The 21,502-nt window shown below is 42.8% G+C and overlaps 1 protein-coding gene across 1 annotated transcript in view; it reads right to left on the bottom strand.

The window, feature by feature from the left end:
• Positions 1 to 21,502, bottom strand: part of tln1 (talin 1) — a 96,990-nt gene that overhangs the window by 73,590 nt on the left and 1,898 nt on the right. The window contains exons 2-6 of the mRNA XM_072372305.1: positions 15,316 to 15,376; positions 5,420 to 5,582; positions 1,547 to 1,644; positions 808 to 937; positions 383 to 535 (exon numbers count right to left, since the gene is read on the bottom strand). Coding sequence (XP_072228406.1) covers positions 383 to 535; positions 808 to 937; positions 1,547 to 1,644; positions 5,420 to 5,549 — 511 coding nt within the window. The 5' untranslated portion in view covers positions 5,550 to 5,582; positions 15,316 to 15,376. The remainder of the gene's footprint in view (positions 1 to 382; positions 536 to 807; positions 938 to 1,546; positions 1,645 to 5,419; positions 5,583 to 15,315; positions 15,377 to 21,502) is intronic.

Raw genomic sequence — 21,502 nt, 5'->3', positions numbered from 1 at the left:
TGGCATGTGTGCAGCCTTTATGTCACAGTGAAATCCAGTATTTCAGGCTTACAGAGCAAAGTGACAATTTGGGAAAAGGTAGCATGAATGTTGCACTTTTTTCATATGGTATGATCAGGGACTCCTAACACAGGGGCTGTTTGATTTCTCATTTCCATTTTGCCCATTCCAAACATGTACTAAGTGTCTGTCACAGACAGCAACTACTTTGAACTATCAGCACAATATAGCTCACCTCGTCACATAATCCAACAAACTTTATTATCCAGCAGAAATCCCTTACAGTCATTGTTTTGTCATTTTATCTCTGTGATAGTATAGTCCTTAAAGTAGCTGTATTGGAAATTGTTAATGTGAAGGCTCTTTCTTGTCTGGCACTTACACTCATCATCTGTGTGGAGCTTCTGCTTCAGCTTCTCCATCTTTTTGTCATCTCTTAGAAGTGTCTTGTCTCTTTTCAGTGTGCCTGTGGTTTCCTCCTTTTTCTCCTCCCCAATGTCTCGCACCAACGAGTATTCGTCATAGTTTGTTATGCCTGGCAAAGAAACATATCTGCCTTTACTTTACATTTCACATTGTAGCACGTTAGATAATAAGTACGGCAAACAGTGTAAGACTTAATTAGATTGACAGTAATTGAGAAAAAAGAAAAAAAGCCATTAAGCAGCAGCGGTATCAACACACATTATCTTTTCCTGGAATGATGTGCTAATGGTTAAACAAGCAGATGTCAGTGTGTTACAGTACTTTGCTACATTTCAGGAAACTGTTCATGTTAAAGTGTGAGCAAAGTATAACAGAACTGACCGATTCTAGCACATATGGTCATGAGCATGTCACTGACGATCTTAGAGTCATCCACCATCACAGTCTTTACTGTGCCATCAAGCATGCGGATCTTCAGGGGCCTCTGCTTTTTCTTGTATTCCAAAGTGTCCTATAAGAGAAAGAAGACGTTTTGGTGGAATTTTGATCGAGGATGTCACAAGCTGCACAAGTTGAGTTATGTGTTCCCGTCATGTTGGCTGAATCCTCCATACAATAACGAAGTTATCTTGAGAAGCATCTCACAATTGCTAAGTCATTGTTGTCATACCTCACTGTGATTGACAGAGCTCTTTTGGATCCACGACACCAGTGACATGATTGGTTCAGAGACGACTGAATAATTAAAACACATACAATAACCTGCATGGTGTACCAAACCAGTGATCTTTGCTCATCAAGCAGCAGAGAACAGCTTCTCAACCACTCTGCTTTATTGTTTTTAATGTTGCATTTGTCTGCAGCAGTAGATATAGGCTCTCGAGAGCAGCTAGAACAACAAATACTACACAAAACCACACAACAAATGTTACTTTTGGCACATCCAGTTTGCAAAAGGTTTCTGTCTTTTTTGTAATGTTTTTTTTTTATCTATTAATCTATTTACCTGTCTGTGTATCTACCCACCTACCCACCTACCTACCTACATGGGAAACCGGTATGAGCAGGCAGTATATTTGCAATACATGGTGATGTTTCAGCATGTCTCAGAGTGACTCACCCCATTTCTCAACATGTAGTAATCCAGAGCCTTTCCAGCCTCCAGCCAGATGCCTTTCTTTGGGTCCTCATCAGACAGAAACAGACCATAGTCATTGGCTACAGAAGAAAATAGAAATACAAAGTGAGCCACTGTAATTGCACATCCTGCAGATGTAGATATTCAGCAACGAAGAAGCTGTAACTGTCTAAGGTACTTGTGCTGGCTATAACTTCTAGTTTGTATTAACCTAATCAGCAAATAACGGTTTCAAAAGAGACATGCACTTCAAATATGACATGACAACTTTTTAACTCTTTAAGAGGGACCTTTCAGTTGGGTTCACTTTTATTCATGTTTCCTTCTGAAGGAACTAGTCACAACAAAATATCACGTTAAGAGATTTAAGCAAGTACTCAGTAAAAGTGGGAAGAACAAAACAGGAGAAAACTCAGACAGGACGGCCATATACCTCAGCTGACTGAAGGTAAGAGGACAAAAAGAGATAGACAAAATCAGCAAATAATGTAAAATGCTTGTTTAGACTGAGAGACTTTATAGCTGTTGAGAGGTATAGGAAAAGAAAATATTCCTTCCTGAAAAGGAACATGAAATTAAACGTACAGAAAGAGAGAGGAGCGTATAGCGTAGAGGGGAGATGCTCAGTGCATCATGGAATGTCCCCAAGTATCCTTGGCCTATAGTAGCATAACTAAAGGGATGATTTAGTGTCACCTGAATCAGCACTATTAACTTTTACCTTCAGAACACATGATGGACAAGAAAGAGGCCTGATAACTGAAGGCTCTGCCTCTCTTTCTGTTTTTAAAAACTCTGAGAGCCACAAGTAAGTCTGCAGTGTGTGAGCCAAGTGTTCTGTTAGGAAAACATCAAACTATGATATCTTTAAGATGAGATGGAGCTTGGAGATAACAAGCTTTATATGCAAGGTGAAGGATTCAAAATATACAGCTCGGATAGGCTCAAGCCCCCCTGCAACACAAATTGGATTAAGTGGGTATAGAAAAAGGATGGATTTCAGAAGGAACCAGTGAGGTTTGCTTAGTTCCCATCAGAACTCTCTCTGCAGCATTTTGTATCAGCTAGAGGCTATTCACACATCCTGATATTAAGAAATTACAACAGGCCAACCAAGAAGTAACAAAGGCCTGAACTAGTTTTTCTGCACCACTCACACACAGGATGATTGTGTCAGCAAAAGAAAGCTATGTTAAGCCTCTTTCACACCTCTGTTGCCTCTTTTGGGTGAAATAAAAAGATGATCTTGTTAACCCGCTACTGTTCCTTCTCATAACTCACACTGCATTGCTGTGTCTTTCCAGACCTCAAGCTGGCGTCGCAGAATTAGCTGACTGACAACAGGACCTTTGGTTTGAGTTCTGCATGTGGATGTGGGATCGTTTCATTTGTTACCAGCTCCCTTGCCACCTCAGACACATATCAGTGGCCTATCAGCTTTGACTCCTCCCCCTTAAGCGCAGACAACTCTGTACCAACTCTAGGTCTTCTACAAAAAAAAGGAATGACTTTTTTAAAAAGAACCCCAAAACTGTGGCTGTCTGTGAAATCACCATCTACTTACTATTTAGTGGACTACATAATGAATTTACCATTTTGTAGGGCTGCCTAAATGAGGCTGGAAATACCCCATTTAGATTACTCAAAGCACCCCACATTGTACCATCAAGAGGTGTTGAAAAGATGGTCATTAACCCAGCACATATTTACTTATCGGTATTTGCATTTCACCAAAAGTTTGTGGAAACATAAAAAATGGTTGTTTGTGAGGGTGTGTGTGTGTGTGTGAATGCAAGAGATCCACTGCCACGACAACCTTTTTCCTACTTAATTCCTGTCAATCTCAAAAGCCTGTTATATGACTAAGAAGTGAGGTGTGAATCCTACCAAGGTGACAGGGTAAACTGCCAACTTTTCTTCAAAGCAAAGGGGATAAACAGAGTAGCAAAGCAGCAGAGAAATAAAACAGTAAATTAAAAATAACCAGCTACACTTTTATACAGTAATGTTATCATTGTAGTTAACACTTTGGTCCCCTTTAGAGGGGTTAAGTTTTTTTATCATACATGTTCTTCTATTTGTGAATCCCTTCAGGAAAAAGAGCTGTTACAACATCAAAAAGCCTGAAACTTGCCTGCAATCTCCTTTTTATAACTCTTAAAGGTCAAAACACAGCACAGAGCTGCTTAAGCCCTCACACTGGTTAAAATTTGGCTTGTTAATGCAACAGGAAAGTGTTGAACAGCATTCAGTTCGATGTCAAATGACTCCATAGTACACTATATTGCCAAAAGTATTCACCCACCCATCCAAATAATTAAATTCAGGTGTTCCAGTCGCTTCCATGGCCACAGGTGTATAAATCCAAGCACCTCGGCATGCAGACAGCTTCTACAAACAAAGAATGGGTCGCTCTCAGGAGCTCAGTGAATCCCAGCGTGGTGCTGTGACAGGATGCCACCTGTGCAACAAGTCCAGTCGTGAAAAATATTCCACAGTCTGGGGTGGTCGGTGGCTTAGTGGGTTAAGCAGACGTCCCATATACAGAGGCTAGTCCTCGATGCAGTTGTTCGAGTAGCTCAAGAACAGTGTATAGAGAGCTTCATGGAATGGGTTTCCATGGTAACTGCATCCAAGCCATACATCACCAAGTGCAATGCAAAGCGTTGGATGCAGTGGTGTAAAGTTGCCACCACTGGACTCTGGAGCAGTGGAGACGCGTTCTCTGGAGTGACCAATCAGGCTTCTCCATCTGGCAATCTGATGGAGGTGTCTGGGTTTGGCGGTTGCCAGGGGAACGGTACTTGTCTGACTACATTGTGCCAAGTATAAAGTTTGGTGGAGGGGGGATTATGGTGTGGGGTTGTTCTTCAGGAGGTGGGCTTGGCTCCTTAGTTCCAGTGAAAGGAACTCTGAATGCTTCAGATACCCAGAGATTTTGGACCATTTCATGCTCCCAACTTTGCGGAAACAGTTTGGGGATGCCCCCTTCCTGTTCCACATGACTGCGCACCAGTGTACAAAGCAAGGTCCATAAAGACATGGATGAGCAGGTTTGGTATGGAAGAACTTGACTGGCCTGCACAGAGTCCTGACCTCAACCCGATAGAACACCTTTGGGCTGAATTAGAGCAGAGACTGAGAGCCAGGCCTTCTGTCCAACATCAGTGTCTGATCTCACAAATGAGCTTCTGGAACAATGGTCAAAAACTCCCACAAACACTCCTAAACCTTGTGGAAAGCTTGCCCAGAAGAGTTGAAGCTGTTATAGCTGCAAAGTGTGGGCCGACGTCATATGGATTAATACCTATTAATTAATATTACCTATTAATACCTATGGATTAAAAAGGGGATGTCACTTAAGTACATATGCGTGAAAAGGCAAGTGAGCCGATACTTTTGGCAATGTAGTTTAGTTTCAGGTAGTTTTAGAGGGTCTGGCTCCAATCTTCAGTGGATGGAACACTATATATGGCAATTATCACTGAGGGTGCAGCGCAACAAAAGTGAGTGCAGCTCTCTTTTTCTTTTTTTTTTCATAAACTTGTTTACAGACTGTAATATCTTGCAAGGATTTTACCTGACTGTAGGATAGGATAGGCAGTTCTCTGTCAGTCCCACTGTGTAGGGCTGACGTTCCAAGTCCAATATCAAATAGACTTGGTATCTCAGAAAGTCATAATTGTCAGAAAAGTCACTCCAAAAAAGAACGTGTGTGTGTGTGTGTGTGTGTGTGTGAGTGAGTGAGTGAGTGAGTGAGTGAGTGAGTGAGTGAGTGAGTGAGTGAGTGAGTGAGTGAGTGAGTGAGTGAGTGAGTGAGTGAGTGAGTGAGTGAGAGAGAGAGAGAGGACTCACGCTGGCCAAGCTGTGCCTCAGGAACTCTCTCCCTGATGATCCGGCAGGCATCATAGACCATGGTGGAGGGCTCAAACTGCATGGTTTTCACCACATTCCCCACACCAATCTTTAATGACAGGGCAACCATGATCGCTGCTCTGCACCGCCGACGAAGTCACACCTGCATCGAGGTGAAAAAAAGTTAGCTGCATTGTACAGATTGTTTTTAATGTGTAAGCAGCATCAAAAATGTTGACTCATCATAGGAGGGGACCTTAACATGGTTTCTGACTCAGGAGTAGACAGACTCAGTACTTCAGGAAGTCAGCGGAGCTGGCAGTCCACGAATATTGTTAAACAGTATATGAAGGATTTTGGTCTTTGTGATGCTTGGCGCTCCCACCACCCCACTCTTAGAGAATACACCTTCTTCTCACCGGTACACCACTCATATTCAAGAATAGATTATTTCTTAGTTAGCAGTTCCTTGATGAGGGATATTTCAGACACCAAAATCCACCCCATCACTATCAGTGATCAGTGAGTTATACCACCAGCGAGGAATTGGAGATTTAATACATCATTACTAAAAGACCCTGATTTTATTCATTATTTCAAAAGGGAATGGTCTGTATATTTAGAAAATAATGACCTGCAAGGAATGTCAGCTTTTACTCTCTGGGAAGCCGGAAAAGCAGTTATGAGAGGCAAAATAATCTCTTTTTCATCCAATAAGAAAAAGAGGGAAAGTTCAAGGATATCAGATTTAGAACTCAGGATTAAATCATTAGAAGTTGCCTACAGTACCTCTAAAGAGGAACACACACTGAATGAACTAAGAAAAGCTAAACTTGAACTATACTAAATTATTGATAAACAAACACAGTTTCTGATACAAAGACTTCGCTTGGAGAACTTTGAGCACGGCAATAAATCTGGAAGGTTCCTAGCTAACTAACTAAAGAGAAATAAAGAAAACAACAATCACTTCTGTTAAAGACTCAAAAGGAAATGTCACCCATGACCCCAATGTAATCAACAATGCTTTCAGGGACTTCTATAAAACCTTGTATTCATCACAAAATGATCCATCAGACAGTAACATAGATCAGTTTCTTAGTAATATCAACCTTCCAAAATTACAAACCGAACAGGCAATGGCTCTGGATTCACCTCTTTCAATAGGAGAACTCAATGAAGCCCTTCAACATATGCCTAGTAACAAAGCCCCAGGACCAGATAGTTTTCCAGCAGAGTTCTACAAAGAATTTTGGACTGTTTGGGCTCCTGCATTTCACAAAATGGTATTACAAGTTAAGCAGAATGGCAGATTATCCCCACACATGAACTCTGCTAACATTATCTTGCTACAGAAACCAGGAAAAGACCCCATACTTCCATCCAGCTACCGCCCAATATCTCTAATAAATGCAGACCTCAAAATAATTTGTAAAGCCCTCGCCAAAAGAATAGAAAAAATAACTCCACTTATAATACATCCTGACCAGACAGGTTTCATAAAGGGTAGACACTCATCCACTAACACACGCAGGCTAATTAATCTCATAGACTATTCTAACATCAACAACCTGGAAACCACAATAGTCTCTCTAGATGCAGAAAAAGCATTTGATCGAGTGAACTGGAAATTTTTATTCACAGCATTAAACAAATTTGGGTTTGGGTCACACTTCATCACCTGGATAAGGATATTATATAGCTCCCCAAATGCATGTGTCAGGACAAATGATCAAACCTCTCCAAGCTTCAGTCTGCAGAGAGGTACAAGACAGGGTTGCCCACTTTCTCCCTCACTTTTTGCTATTTTCATCGAACCTTTAGCAGCTGCTATCAGACAAGAAAGAAATATTAAAGGCATCCAACCCCAAAATATTGAGCATAAAATAAGTCTTTATGCTGATGATGTATTACTTTTCCTTCAGAACTCTCAAACGTCTCTCACTCACACGATCACACTCATAAATAAATTCTCAGCACTTTCTGACTACTCTATCAATTGGTCTAAGACCACAGTTCTGCCCATTAACTGCAGAGTCCAGAATATACCTGCAATCACTTTACAGTCAGGAAATATCAGATATTTAGGCATAAACATTTCCTCCAGGCTCTCAGAGCTAACAAAGCTAAATTATGTGCAATTATTAAAGACCGTAGAGGACGATCTCTCTCGTTGGAAGTCCTTAGCTATATCACTTATGGGGAGAGTTACAACCATTAAAATGATGATACTACCAAAAGTTAATTATTTGTTCTCAATGATCCCCATAAAACCATCTGCTACTTGGTTTAAGTCACTAGATTCATGCATCTCCAAATTTCTGTGGAAAAACAAACCACCACGTATTAGTTTAAAAACCCTACAGAAGACCAAGGACTGTGGTGGATTAGATTTACCTAATTTTCAGCACTATTCCTTAGCCAGTAGGTTACAGTATATATCAAAATGGTTTAAACCTAGCCCACTAGATGAACCATGGATAAATATAGAACAAGCATTGTGTGATAATCTGGACATCTGGAATCAGATGTTTCAAAAGCATTAACATCAGCACCTCTCTGACAGCCTGGTGGGAATTTCTTAAAATATCAAAGTCTTCACTTGTCCTGTGTAAGCTTACACCCATCTGGAACAATCCTGACATCCCACCAAACAAAAAAAAAAGCTAAACTTTACTCTATGGAAAAACAAAGGAATCAAACATCTGGAACATATAATTCAAAATGGAAATTTTATTTCATTTGATGAGCTCATATCACAACATGAGATAGGCAGCAATAAATTCCTAGAATATCAACAACTTAAGTCTGTACAATGTCTCTACCATCCTCAAAATGGGAGGCAGATCTATCCATCAGTTCTTGTCATAACTTCTGGCCACAGATAATTTTGAACACCTTCAGAATGACTTCACAGAACACATTATACAGGACAAAGGATGTCCAGGATAGGTCTGACACACTCAATCATCTGCTCACATTGCACAGATAACACACCTGATGATTATGCACACGCTTTGTGGTTCTGTGCGCCTGTCCAGAAGTTCTGGCTTGAAATCTGTGAGGACCTATCAACATGGCTAAAGTGTAGCATCCCTGCATGCCCCACACTGTGCATACTGGGTGACTTAGACAACATCAACATGGAAATTAACTCAGCACACATGGTTCTCACAGTGTTATGTATCGCAAAGAAAACTATTCTCATGAACTGGAAAGCGAAGAACAATCTGTGTTTTAACCAATTTAGAAATTTTCTTTTAGATTATATTAGCATGGAAACAATGTCTGCCTCCTCAAAACATCAATTGGCTGAATTTCATTCTCTCTGGTCCCCACTGATTAGCTCCATCACTTCACAGTGGGGGTGGGTTGCTGTCCCGTCGCTCTGGGCGGTTGGTTGTTTATGTTAATGCATTTAGCAGACGCTTTTATCCAAAGCGACTTACAAATGAAGATAACAAGCTATATAAAAAGCTAACAATAAACTACATAGAAGGAACCCACTAGTCCGACTCTTTCAGAGGTGACAGAGTAGAGATAGGGTGCAGGCATAGAAGGAAGTGCAGAAAGGTAAAGTGCAGAGATAGAGGGGGTAGGGAAGTGTTAGGATAGGAGATGCTCTCTGAAGAGCTGGGTTTTCAAGAGTTTCTTGAAGATAGACAGGGACGCCCCTGTTCTGGTAGCGCTCGGTAGGTCATTCCACCATCGTGGAACGACACATGAAAAGAGTTTGGATTGTCTTAGGCGTGGTGTAGGAGCTGCTAGACGACAATCCTGGGACCAACGGAGGGACCGAGTTGTGACGCAAGCCTTTGCAAGAGCATTCAAATAGATGGGAGCCGTTCCATTAAGCACTTTGTAGCTAACATCAGTGACTTGAATTTGATGCGGGCGGCTAAGGGCAGCCAGTGGAGTTCAATGAACAGAGGGGTGACGTGTGCTCTTTTAGGCTGATCGAAGACCAGACGCGCCGCCGTGTTCTGGACCATCTGCAGAGGTTTCACAGCACAGGCTGGGAGACCAGTTAGGAGAGCATTGCAGTAGTCAAGGCGGGAGATGACCATGGCCTGCACCAGGAGCTGGGTGGCATGTTGGGTTAGGTATGGTCTGATCTTTTTTATGTTTAGTAATGCAAAGCGGCATGAACGAGCAACCGAGGTAACGTGATCTTTGAAGGTTAGTTGGTCATCAATCATGACTCCCAAGTTTCTAGCAACCTTTGATGGAGTAAGAGATAGGGATTCCGTTTGGATGCAGATGATGTGATGTATGGTTGGTTTGGCTGGAAAGATAACCAGTTCAGTTTTTGGGAGGTTAAGTTGGAGGTGATGGGCTTTCATCCATGTTGATATGTCAGAGATTCGTGCTGAGACTGTGTGGTCATCAGGTGGGAATGACAGACAGAGCTGGGTATCATCAGCCTAACATTGGTATGAGAAGCCATGTGATCGGATGATCTGTCCCAGTGAGTTGGTGTATATGGCAAAGAGAAGAGGTCCCAGTATTGAACCTTGGGGGACCCCTGTGGCAAGGTGGTGCGCTGCAGAAGTGTGACCAAGTCAGGATACTTTGAATGACCGACCAGTGAGGTATGATTCAAACCAGGAGTGTGCTCTCCCTGTGATGCCCATGCTAGAGAGTATGGACAAAAGGATACTGTGGTTGACAGTGTCAAATGCAGCCGATAAGTCGAGCAGGATAAGTACAGAGGACTTAGCTGTTGCTCTGGCTTCTTTTAAGGCTTCTGTCACAGCCAACAGAGCCGTTTCGGTGGAGTGTCCACTTTTAAACCCAGATTGGTTTGGGTGAAGGAGGTCGTTATGTGAGAGGTAATCAGTGACCTGCTTAAAGACCGCCCTTTCAATGGTTTTAGACAGAAACGGGAGGAGAGAGACCGGCCGATAATTCTCCACATGAGTTGGAGGGAGGGAAGGTTTCTTGAGCAGCGGTGTAACCTGAGCTTGTTTGAATATGGTAAGAAATGTGCCCGATGTCAGTGAAGCATTAATCACATGCGTGACTGCTGCAGTTACAGTAGGAGCAATGGATTGGAGAAGATTAGTAGAAACGGGGTCCAGCGGGCATGTTGTAGGACGGCTACATGTGAGAAGTTTAGACACACTGCTCTGAGCGAGAGGGGTAAATGAGGAAAATGATGTAGTAGGACTTCTGCATGCAGATTTTGTGGTACAAGGTTTGGTAAACTGTTTGCTTATAGCTGCCACTTTGTCAGTAAAAAAAATCAGGCAAAGGTGTCTGCTGTTAGATTGGTAGCAGGTGGCGGAGGGTTAAGTAGAGTTTTGAAGGTGTAAAAAAGTTTCTGGGTGTCAGTAGTCCTATGAATATTGTTAATGTAGAAAGACTTTTTTGCATCAGTAACACTGGATGCGAATGATGACAGTAGCGTCTGGAGTTTAGCTAGATCTGCCGGATCTTTTGACTTGTGCCATTTCCTTTCAGCAGCTCTGAGATTGGTGTGCAACGCTCGGAGAGTATCATTAAGCCAGGGGTGAGACTGGGAGGATTTGGTGGATAGAGGACACAGACTATCCAGAGATAAGCTCATCATTAACCTGAAGGGAGGAGAATGTGCTGGAGGTTGGAAGAGCGGAGGCAACAACGGAGGAGAAGCGGGTGGGCGACAGGTTGCGGAGACTGCGGCGGAAGGAAACCATAGGGGTAGAGGCAGAAGTCTCGGAAGACTCACTCTGAACTGAATGAAATAGTGGTCAGAAAAATGCAGAGGTGTGACAGACAGGGCCTCTGTGGCACAGTTTCTTGAGAAAATTAGATCTAGTACTTTGCCAGCTTTATGGGTCGGATGACTGCTGAGCATGTGTAGCTCAAACGAGTGCATTAGTGTCAGAAAATCTGAAGAGTTAGAACTGTCAAGGTGGATGTTCATGTCACCAAGGACCATTATGGGACAGTCATACCAGATAGAAAAGAGAAAGGTGTCTAGTTAATTTAGAAAGTCACCGAATTGTCCTGGTGGGCGATATACGACAATCATATAGATTTTGACTGGTGCAGTTACCAAGACGGCATGGTATTCAGAGGTATTTTATTTAGAATCAGGTAGCAGTTAATTGTATTTCCATTTGTTGGAAATGAGCATGCCTGTTCCACCACCTCTCCCAGATGTACGAGAGGTGTGGGAGAATGAGTGGTTGGTTGAAAGTGCAGCCGGGGTAGCTGTGTTTTCAGGCTTAATCCACGTTTCAGTGAGAGCCAGGATGTCAAGAGACAGGTGATTAGCATAAGCCATAATGAAATCTGCTTTGTTTACCTCCGATTGGCAATTCCACAACCCCACAGACAAGGGCGTGTCACAGAGTGAAGCGGGCTTGAGAAAGCGGAGGTTGTTAAGGTTGCGGTGGCGTTTGGTTGTGTGAAACCTTCTGTGCGAGCCGGAGACAACAGGAATGGGATTGAAGCACATTTTAAAGCAGGTGGTGAGGCCAGAGCGACATGGATGAGGCAAGTAGGACAGGTTTGCCTTGTTCAGAGGCCTTGCTCGGTGGACACGCGCAGGTAGACACGCTAGTCTTTACCCAAGAATGTCTTCACACGAGAATGGCTGACGTCACCCCTTATTTTATGTTGCGCGCACAATTGGACACAGCCGTTCATGTGTTGGCTAATTGCACTAGGCTGAGACCGCCCACCGTGTGTGCTGGGTGGGCTGTGTGCCTTCGGGCTTCTGGTGGTCTCTCGGGTCGCGGGGACCGGGTTGATCATTGCTGGGGGGGCTGTGTACCTTTGGGCTTCTGGTGGTCGCTGTCTTGCGGCATGGGGCGGGGTCACTTAGGAGCCCTGGGGTGGTGGCCGCTGGCTCTGGGCCGGGTGGCCGGGCCGTTCTGGAATGGGTGGTGGTGCTGGGCCTGGGCCCTGCCTTGCGCCCCTGGGGGGAGCCCTGCCTGTGCCCGGGGGGGTCTGGGTTGCCCTGGGCATGCCACAGTATGGGTGGGTTGGTGCAGGTCCTGGTCCAGGGCTGGTTGCTCTGGGACCTCCGATGTGTCCGCAGGTTGTTTTTTTTTTTTTTTAAGGTGTTGAGGCGTGCGGCGGGGTGGGGGCAGTGCTTTTCCCCTGTTGGGGGCAGCATGGGTGGGCCTGGGTGAAGGTGGGTCTCAGGCCCGGGCTGCTGCGACTGGTGCGTGGTTTGTTTGTTTTTATTTTTTCTCTTTTCTTTATTTGTAGAGGTCCTCTGAGGTGGGGTGGGGTGGGTGCCTTCTGGGTGCACAATAGCTCCCTGAATACGGTCGCTGCGGGACTCGAGCCTGGTGGACATCAGGCCCTCCTGCCCTGTGGCAGGTCACCCCCGTGGGTGCCTATTGCAGCCAGTCTCTGGCTGCCCTCTCCAGGGGAGGGAGCTTCTCTCCCCCAGTCTACCCATCTCCCTTCTGGCTCCTGTACACAGCACACACTCACACATGTAGGGTTTTGGGGGCGTGTGTCTTCTGTGGGGTGTAGTGGATGGGGCCACGTAGGTGGTCCCCTTTGCTGCACTCTGCAGTTCCCCGCCCCTGTTTTAATTACACCTTAGACATTAATATTTATCAGACACACACACACACTCTCCTCTCCCCTCTGCTCGCGACTTCACCCACCTGTGGGCATATCTTGACTCCTGAGGCACTTGGCCAGGGGCACTGGGGCATGCGCTGGCCCACTGTGTGGCTGTCTGGGGCGCATGGCCCTCTCGGGTATTGGGTGGGGCCTCTGCCGGGGGGGTTTGGGGGCGCTCGGGTTCCTGGGGCCCGAGTCCAGTGCACAGCCTATGTCTGGGTGGCTGGGGCCTGGCGGGGTCGGTGAGCTGTTGCCCTTGGTTCCCGGGGGGCCTCTGCCCTATGCTTATGGGGGCTCTGTCCGGGGGCTTCCTCTGCAGTCTTCTGGGTGGATGCGTGGTTGTCCCTGCGGTGGGCTTCCTGGGTTCTGTGCTCCGTGGGGGCTGCTGGTGGCCTGGGTCTTGTGGCCCTCTCTGCCTGCTTGTAATTGCTAGGGGGGGGGGGGGGCTGTGGATTGTGTCTCTGTACACTTATACACTCATAACTAAGCAGGGTTATCATGTAGGTCCTGTGCCATGGGTGTTGCATGTTCATGCACACACACACATTCATTAGCCCAGTAGCATGGTCGCTAAGCAGTTGATGTGTTATCCTGTGGTTTCAGGTCATCTATATCCACAGCTGTGTTGTATGCGATTGCCGCTACTTGTGCTTGTTTTTGTTTGTTTGTTTTTTCTCTGCTTGTCTGCTTTCAGGTGCTACTGGTGGCGCTAAGGCTGGATTCCCAACAGAGGCTGTTTTGTTTTTACAGGTGTAGCAGCTGGTTGTCTGTCTTGTTTTTCTTTCCATTTTTGTTCTGTTTCTTCTTCTTTGCTCTTCCGCTTTCCCTGTTCCCCGGTACTGTTGGGCACTATTACATGTTAAGTATTGTAAAAAAAATTCAATGAATAAACAGTTTATGGGCATCAAGGGGAGCTTTACATTCTTAAAGCTTCCCTTGGCAAAGCAAATCTGTTTGGCATAAACGGTATTCAGATTATTGTCTTGGTTATGAAATTAGAAGTTGTCGGTCCCTCCCAGCTCCTGCCGGCTGAAGTTAACGTTCAACTAATCAGCTTTCAATCAGCAGAGCCTATGTGTTGTTAGTTTTTTTGTAGGATTGCATGTCTATATATCTTTTTTTTTCTTTTTTTTTTTAAATTGACTTCTGCGGGGGTTGAGAGTGAGTCAGACAAATATAAAGGTAAAGGTATTAAAAACAGATCTTAGTCTTCCCCTTTCTTGATCAAAATCACTGCGACTTTAGCTTTTAAATGCTTCACGGTGTTCACTTGTTAGTGGGTTGGTTGGTCAGCTGTTTTTTCACTAAGAACCGCTGGAAATTAGGATGATGAAAGCATTGAAGCTGCGCGAAACAGAAATTCTGGCACATCTAGCAGCCTGACTTGACCTGAGGGGAAAAGAGTTCTCTCTGCGTTAAAAGGACTGTACTTACATAGCACTTCTCTAGTCTAGTTGACCATTTAAAGCACTCTTACACTACAAGGCACATTCACACATATAGTACTTATATACACACATATATCACACTTATACAGCACGTCTCAGTCTATACACTTTCAAAGGCTACACAGTGCTTTTTTCATCCATCACACACATTCACACACTACCAGTAGGCAACATGGGGTTCAGTGTTTTGCCCATTGATGCTTTGACATGTGGTGTGAGGAAGCTAGGATCGAACCACCGACCTTCCAATTGGCAGAGGATTGCTCTTCTGCTTGAGCAACAATAACATGTTAACTGTAGAGGGACAGCATGTGTTTGCATCAGTAATCAGAGGAACTAACACTAAATGTATCAAAACAGCCACCCTGACACCCTTAACTTCAATTCCTACTGACGCTGTAACAATATCACTTCCTCCTTTTTCTTGCTCCCACTTTGATGGCAGATGACCAGAACTGAGATGTGGAGTATGGAAGTTTCACATTTCAGCATCAAGGCATGAGTATGAATGCTAGATAGTGTAATCACAGATAAAACAAACCTAACAGGAAATGAAGGAGGACTTGCTCCTAAATTCATTAACTGAAACAACGTTTAACGTGCTGTGCCTCATGAGCCACAATCAGGAGTCAGATTTCTGTGACTCAAGCTTACCGTTAGCTAACAAAACTTCTTGTGCTTTTCTATATTTTCTAAGAGTGCTTTAAATGTATTTACAATATGTGTCTCGTCATTAATCCTACTCTGTAAACTGCCAACAAAATGCTAAGATTCTGAAAGGTGGGAGTACTGGATTAACCTCACATCAACTGCTGGTTGATTTTAATTTAATATATTCTTAAGCATATTTAAACTAGAGAGGGGTTAAGTAAATACCTGATATAAAAAAAATGTCCTCCCTGTCCACTCTGATGATGAAGTCTGGGTTGAACCAGTCCTGGTTGAATGAAAAGAAAGACAAAGACTGGGTTACAAAAATGTTTTCCCTTACATGACCCGAGCTATCGCATCTTTATGATTGCAGAAAACAGTTATCATGTTATCATGGCTCCTCATGATATACAGGAGTTTTACGACCTGGCAGTCAAACTCAACAATTAACAGGTCGTTGGAAATCTTCATTTGAAATCAGTAAAAACCATATCTGACCCACGTCTGACTTTCCAAATCATGTGGACCCCAATCAAGTTCAAGGTGTTCAAAGATAACAATAGGAAAAACCTCATCTCAGCTGAAAGCATCAGAGAAACAGATCTGAAAACGTCTGGAAATGACAAAGTGAATGTGGGAAAGGTGAAGGCGTTGAAACATTGCATAGAGCTTTCTAATACTTTCCAATTCAATTATTTCTTCTGACTCTGCATTCACATTAACGCTTGAGATCTCCCTAAATAACTATTCCACAAACAAATACAATTAAGAGAAAAGGACACTAACTTACAAAAATAGGAGGACTTTGTTCAATTCTCCTTTTATTTCACAGAAAATAGTCCCACTTAAAACTAAAGGCCATGGGTGGTCGGTGCTGCATGTCATTCCCTCTCTCTGCCCTGTTTCCTGTCTCTCTCCACTGTACTATCAATAAAGGCACTGAAAAGCACAATAAAATACTGAAAAAAAAACCAAAGGCCATATGAAGTTGCTGTAAATCATACACTTGTTCATGTACTGCTGTTAAAGTGCAGCAGTGCTTCTAATTTCTCTGGTAGATATGTTATTCAAGAAGTTTATTAATTCAGCTATTTCATTATTTTAGATTGAGAAGAGAGTTTGGTCAGGTGTTGGTGGCCTCATCTGTCAAACTTGGATCTTACTACTTTGAAATGACAAGGCTCTTGTGAGATCAGATGTCCTGATACCATTTCCTGTTTTTTAAGCCCTTCAATGCCATAAAAGGGCATTTCAGACATCTGTATGCTCCCAGCTATGATTCAGCAGGGAGCACTGAATCCTGTCTGCATTGAGCGTAAAGTCAGTTTGTTTGGCTCAAGAAAAGATAAAAGTTGATTCATCTGAAGCTCATTCAGGTCTGTACAGGAGTTCCAAAGTTTCCCTGTTCAAAATCTTTCCCGCAGTGGTTGTCAACAATCGATTATTAAAGACATTTTGGAACTTTAAGATACACAAGACTGAAACACCACACACACAAGGCTAGTTTAACCTTCCACTTATCCAGTTTAATTAATATCAGGTCAAAGAATGAGAGATAATCTCATTTCAAAGGTTTGCAGACTTTCAGTCCACCCAAAGGAAGTGCAGTCACAACAGTCATTACTGTAGTTACTGAGGAATGAGGAAGGGAGGTCAAAATTAGCTCTGCTGGAACAACATTTTTTACGTCTTTCGGCATGAACAACCATTAGAGGTTCTTCACGCTTTTAAATGAAATACTTTTGGTTAAACCACAGTTAAAGTGGTTTAAATCATGTAGACAGGGACAAAATGGTTGCTTTGTGTCCAGCCCATCTGATCAGCAGTAAGCTTGAGAGATGTACAAACAAGATGTTGTGGTAAACTGACTATAAACTGGAAATGTCCATTTAAATGGAGCTGTGCTATCATCAGTGTTAGTGCTTAAAGATCTGCACAAGCAGACGTGTCTTCCTGTCTGTCGAGTCCAGACTTCTGCAAAAAGTGACAGCAGCCAGCTGTCATCACCAAACCCAGCATCCGGTCTATCTCTGGGAGTCAGATACTGTACATCAGTGTCTCTATCTCATGTCCTTCAGGACTGGCCAAGCGTTAGTGGAACTGTCCGCCTACAGCCGGGCGCACATTTCACTAACTTATCTTCTTGTGCTAACACACTTAACTTAGAACTGTTCCTCAGGGCTGATATTCTTTTTATGGAATACTGCAGACAGAATCTAATCAACAACTTTTAATATTTTTTAATAACAAAAGGAAAACCGTTTTTTTTTTATTTTAGCAAAACAAATTTATTGTGTCGATGAAAAAAAAAAAAAAAAAAAACCTGCCCCAAATAATCCTTGGACTACTGTTCATATGCAATTTAGCTTATTAGAAATAACAGACCTACTCAATTTAGTTTCAGTGAATATGAACTTGTGCGCCAGTAATCACAAATCAATTTACTTTATAGTGTAAATGTGCTTCTTTATTACTATTCACAAGAGGAAACACCCTTAAATCTAGATTATATGTCCCCAGAGTTCACTTGAGACGACGCTTGTGATTAGACCAGTTGAACTATGACATGTTTCAGAAAAATCACAGAAACATTTCACTGCAAAAAGTACACACAGAAGCCAAAATAATCTGTACATTACACCATGGCATCAATAAAACTGGTGGCACCAGGCCAGATATCAGCTAAACAGAAGGTCTTTAACCATGGCTATTAGAGGTATAGCAGCTGGGAAACATAAAGGATGACAAAGGACAAGGCTTAGATAACGACTGCATTGGGGTTAGAAGGTGATTGAATTGTTGCGTGATAATCTGTTTTTGTCCAATCGAATGCAATTTGTACAGTTGGATCAAATACTTGCAGTTGGATACACAGTATAGTACAATTTCATTGTTATTCTACGTCACATTGCAGAGGATTGTACCAATTTCAACTGAATACTTTCTTTTTTTTAAAAAAGGTTATCACGTCTGTATTTAAGTGTCACTAACAGTGCGCAAGTGCTGCAGTGAGAGTAAAACACCTTGAGGTTCTAAACGCCACCATATCTGTTCCACGCTGCTCTCACACTTCCTGTGCGACTCTGCTGGCTGTGCTGCTGCATAATAATGTGGGCAGAGCAATACTGACTCACAGTTACTGCACACAACACCTAGATCAATACAAATGTATACGAGTAGTTCTCCACCGTTTCTACGGGGAATAAAATGTGAGCAAACATAAATCATTGCTCGGTCATATAAAACTTGTTGCTGCTAAATAGACGCACTTTTTCGATTTTTTAACCTGTCCTCTGTGTTGTGCATGTGGGACTTCCCTTTTCAGTGAAAAGTAAAAGTAAAAGGAAGTTCCATACCTGCATCCTTTCTACAGTGCACACAGCTTATGAGCAATATAGCCATAACACCCCCACTCTGAATATATATCTACATACACTCCAGCATCTTCAAAGTGCCCATAAACACGCACGTCAGGTTAACGGATGGACTCTAAATTGTGAGCATGGATGGTTGTGCGTCTCTGTGTGGCCCTGTGATGGACTGACGACCCTGCATCTCGCACAATGACAGCTGGGATAGGCTCCAGGCCCCATCCAGTCAACTGAAGCATGTCCAGTGAACTGTGAGAAATCATTTAAGGCCTTGTGCTGTTTCTGACTTTGGCTGTGGCAGAACACAGTAAATGTAAGTGTTGCTCAAGTCACTGCACCAATATTGTGTGACCATGATTATCTGTCACACTTAACTGTCTGGGAAAAGAAAAACTTGGAAGCAAGTATGAGAGCACCCAAGCTTATTTGAGTTTGTTGAAGATAGAAATTCATTTGAACCGCAGCAGCAGCATCTTTGTGTGTTTGGTGGGATTTGAGAAGTGTGAATTTTAGAAGTTCCATCTTGTTTGGAATAACGCAATCATTCTTTCTTTTTTAACCTATTTTCACCATTCCAGGTTTACAATAATATTTTCTCTAATGGAGAAACATAAAGGATTAATGAAACTGCTGGTGCACAATAGGAACATTTGAGCCGTATCTTTGTGGAGAGCTTTAAGGTGGAAAGCTTCTCTGCTACTTCACAGCCTGCAGAGGATCTATTCTCTCTAGAATACCTGCATCAGAACACAGGCATGGGGAGAGAGCTAAGACTTTATTCAGACTTATGTCATTGGCAGCAAACCTGCCAGCCAATCCAAAATGAACACAGGAATATGAAAACAGACATTCTGTGGCAGAGGGAAGATAACATGTTTGAAACGGTTCTTAACCTCAGTGAAGTCAACTAAAACAAAGCTGACTGCAAGTATTTGATCATTTTCTTTTTCAGACTGTGATTCAGAACATCAGTAAAAACCTTTTTAAAGAAAGCCTCAAGTATTTGCTTTAAGGCTAGCAGGCTTACTAAAAATGACTTACAACTGACTAATGCACAAAGCAGCTTTCAGCTCATTTCTGCTGCTGAGGGAGTGGTGGAGTGTTTAATGATATCATCAATAATGATAATACTACGATGAAGAAGAAGAGGAATGCATTTATAAAATATGTAATAAATATATCAGAGAAATTTTAAGGGGGTATTTGCAGATTGCTTTGTAGCCTGCAGAGCATAGAGAATGGACACAACTGAAAATGGGAAAGGATTATATTAGCTTGTTGAATATGTTTGACAGGCTTTAAAGCTAGGATTACGGGTCGTATAGCTCTGGTTATTTCTTGACAACAATCTCTCCTCACCTATTTCACAAATACATTCAATATGAGTAAGTACTGCTATAGCAGCAAAGTAGAAAACACACGTTTAAAAACTAAAAGCATCCCAAATTAAAAAAAAGCTGCTGCGTTACAGGAGCCAAGGTGTACTTGAATGAAGCAGGTAACTATTGTTTCCTCATTAGCAGCAGAGCCTGAAAGTAAGACATTGTTGAGAGGTGGCATCGTAGAACACTTTCCTCTCATAGGAAATAAGAGGAGCAGCTGCTTTGTTTGGCCTGACCATGATCATGGGTCATTTTTGGAGACACACACACAGTAGGACTAACCTGAAACCCAGTTCTATTTGATATCGTCAAAATACATCCACCAACTGAACATGTCCATACAAAGTTATAACAAATATATATATATATATTCCAGCATCAATCAGGGCTGATCAATATTCAGGGGAGTCAGAAATTAATTCCCATTTGGTCTCTGAACATCAGCAAGTTTCACCTCCCTGCCACTGTAAACTACTGAGTAAACATGTGAAGCACTTTTTTCTTATAGCATTTATCAAATACCTCAAATCTTTACTGCATTTTATGATCTTTCAATTAAATAAGCACTGGATTTTCCTCTGGAGACTTTTCTGTGGCCTGACTGGACTCCCACGGCATCTGACACAGGCTTTGAATTGGCTCAAGTCTAAAACAAATGATTTCTTGTGCTGGAGTAGTAGGAGCATACGTTGTCTCAGCCAAATATGGCTGAGTTTAAGTACTACAGTCCTCTCTCTGCAGCACACTGGAATGAAAAGCAGGTTTCCTTAACTGGGGTTACAGTGCTCTCCAATGAAAAGCAATAGAGATGTGGGTACACTGCCAAAGACCATGTTGGGGGAAAAAAGAAGTACATAGTACAATGTAAATTCAATTCAATTCAAATAAAACACGTGTCATTGCAGGTGTGAAGGAAAAAAATTCACATAAAGTTAATTCATAACTTTGAAACATGAATTTTTAAATATATATAACACTTTTGGCTAAATTGACCTCCCGCGTGCCTCTTCCAGCTTCTGGACTGCAAAAATCTGATTCTATCCCAAACACTTCAGAAAGATATCTAAAAAGAAAATCCAGCCAGACACATAACCAAACTTTCATTGAATTCAAAGCCAAAACAAAAGCCAGAACAGTCTGTGGGAGTTTGCACTGTTTGGGTTCTCCTGGTTCTCTGGCTTCCTGGCACAGTTCAAAAACATGCACGTTTTGCTGAGGAAAGCGTGTGGGCGTGCATGGTTGTTTGTCTCATCTGTCTTTGTGATGGACTGGTGACCCATCCAGGGTGTTGCCCGTCTATTGCCCAGTGGCAGCTGGGATAGGCTCCAGCACCACTAAATTGGATTGAGCAGGTATGGAAAGTGGATGGATGGATTATTGTGAGTCAAAAATCATACAGAAAGGAAACAATGGTATCAACCTGAATCATCTGAATCTAAAAATACATGTGGCTCTCTTCTCTTCACTTTTTAAGAAGTCTGTAAAACAAGAACACTGCCTAGAAGAATGTGTTGGTAGCCGATCGCACAACTCTTCCCCATTTTAGACATGATTTTTGTGTTTTCCAGCCAGCCAGTCTGCATTCATTGAGTCACTTGTCAGATGACATCCTGTGCATCCCTTCTAAGCTGTAAAACATGCTCTCAATGCAGATCAGTC

The sequence above is a fragment of the Leuresthes tenuis genome, unplaced genomic scaffold (genome assembly GCF_036924035.1).
Source record: "Leuresthes tenuis unplaced genomic scaffold, fLeuTen1.0.hap1 SCAF_19, whole genome shotgun sequence".
In the NCBI taxonomy this organism is placed as follows: domain Eukaryota; kingdom Metazoa; phylum Chordata; class Actinopteri; order Atheriniformes; family Atherinopsidae; genus Leuresthes; species Leuresthes tenuis.
This window is presented reverse-complemented; position numbering and strand designations above follow the sequence as displayed.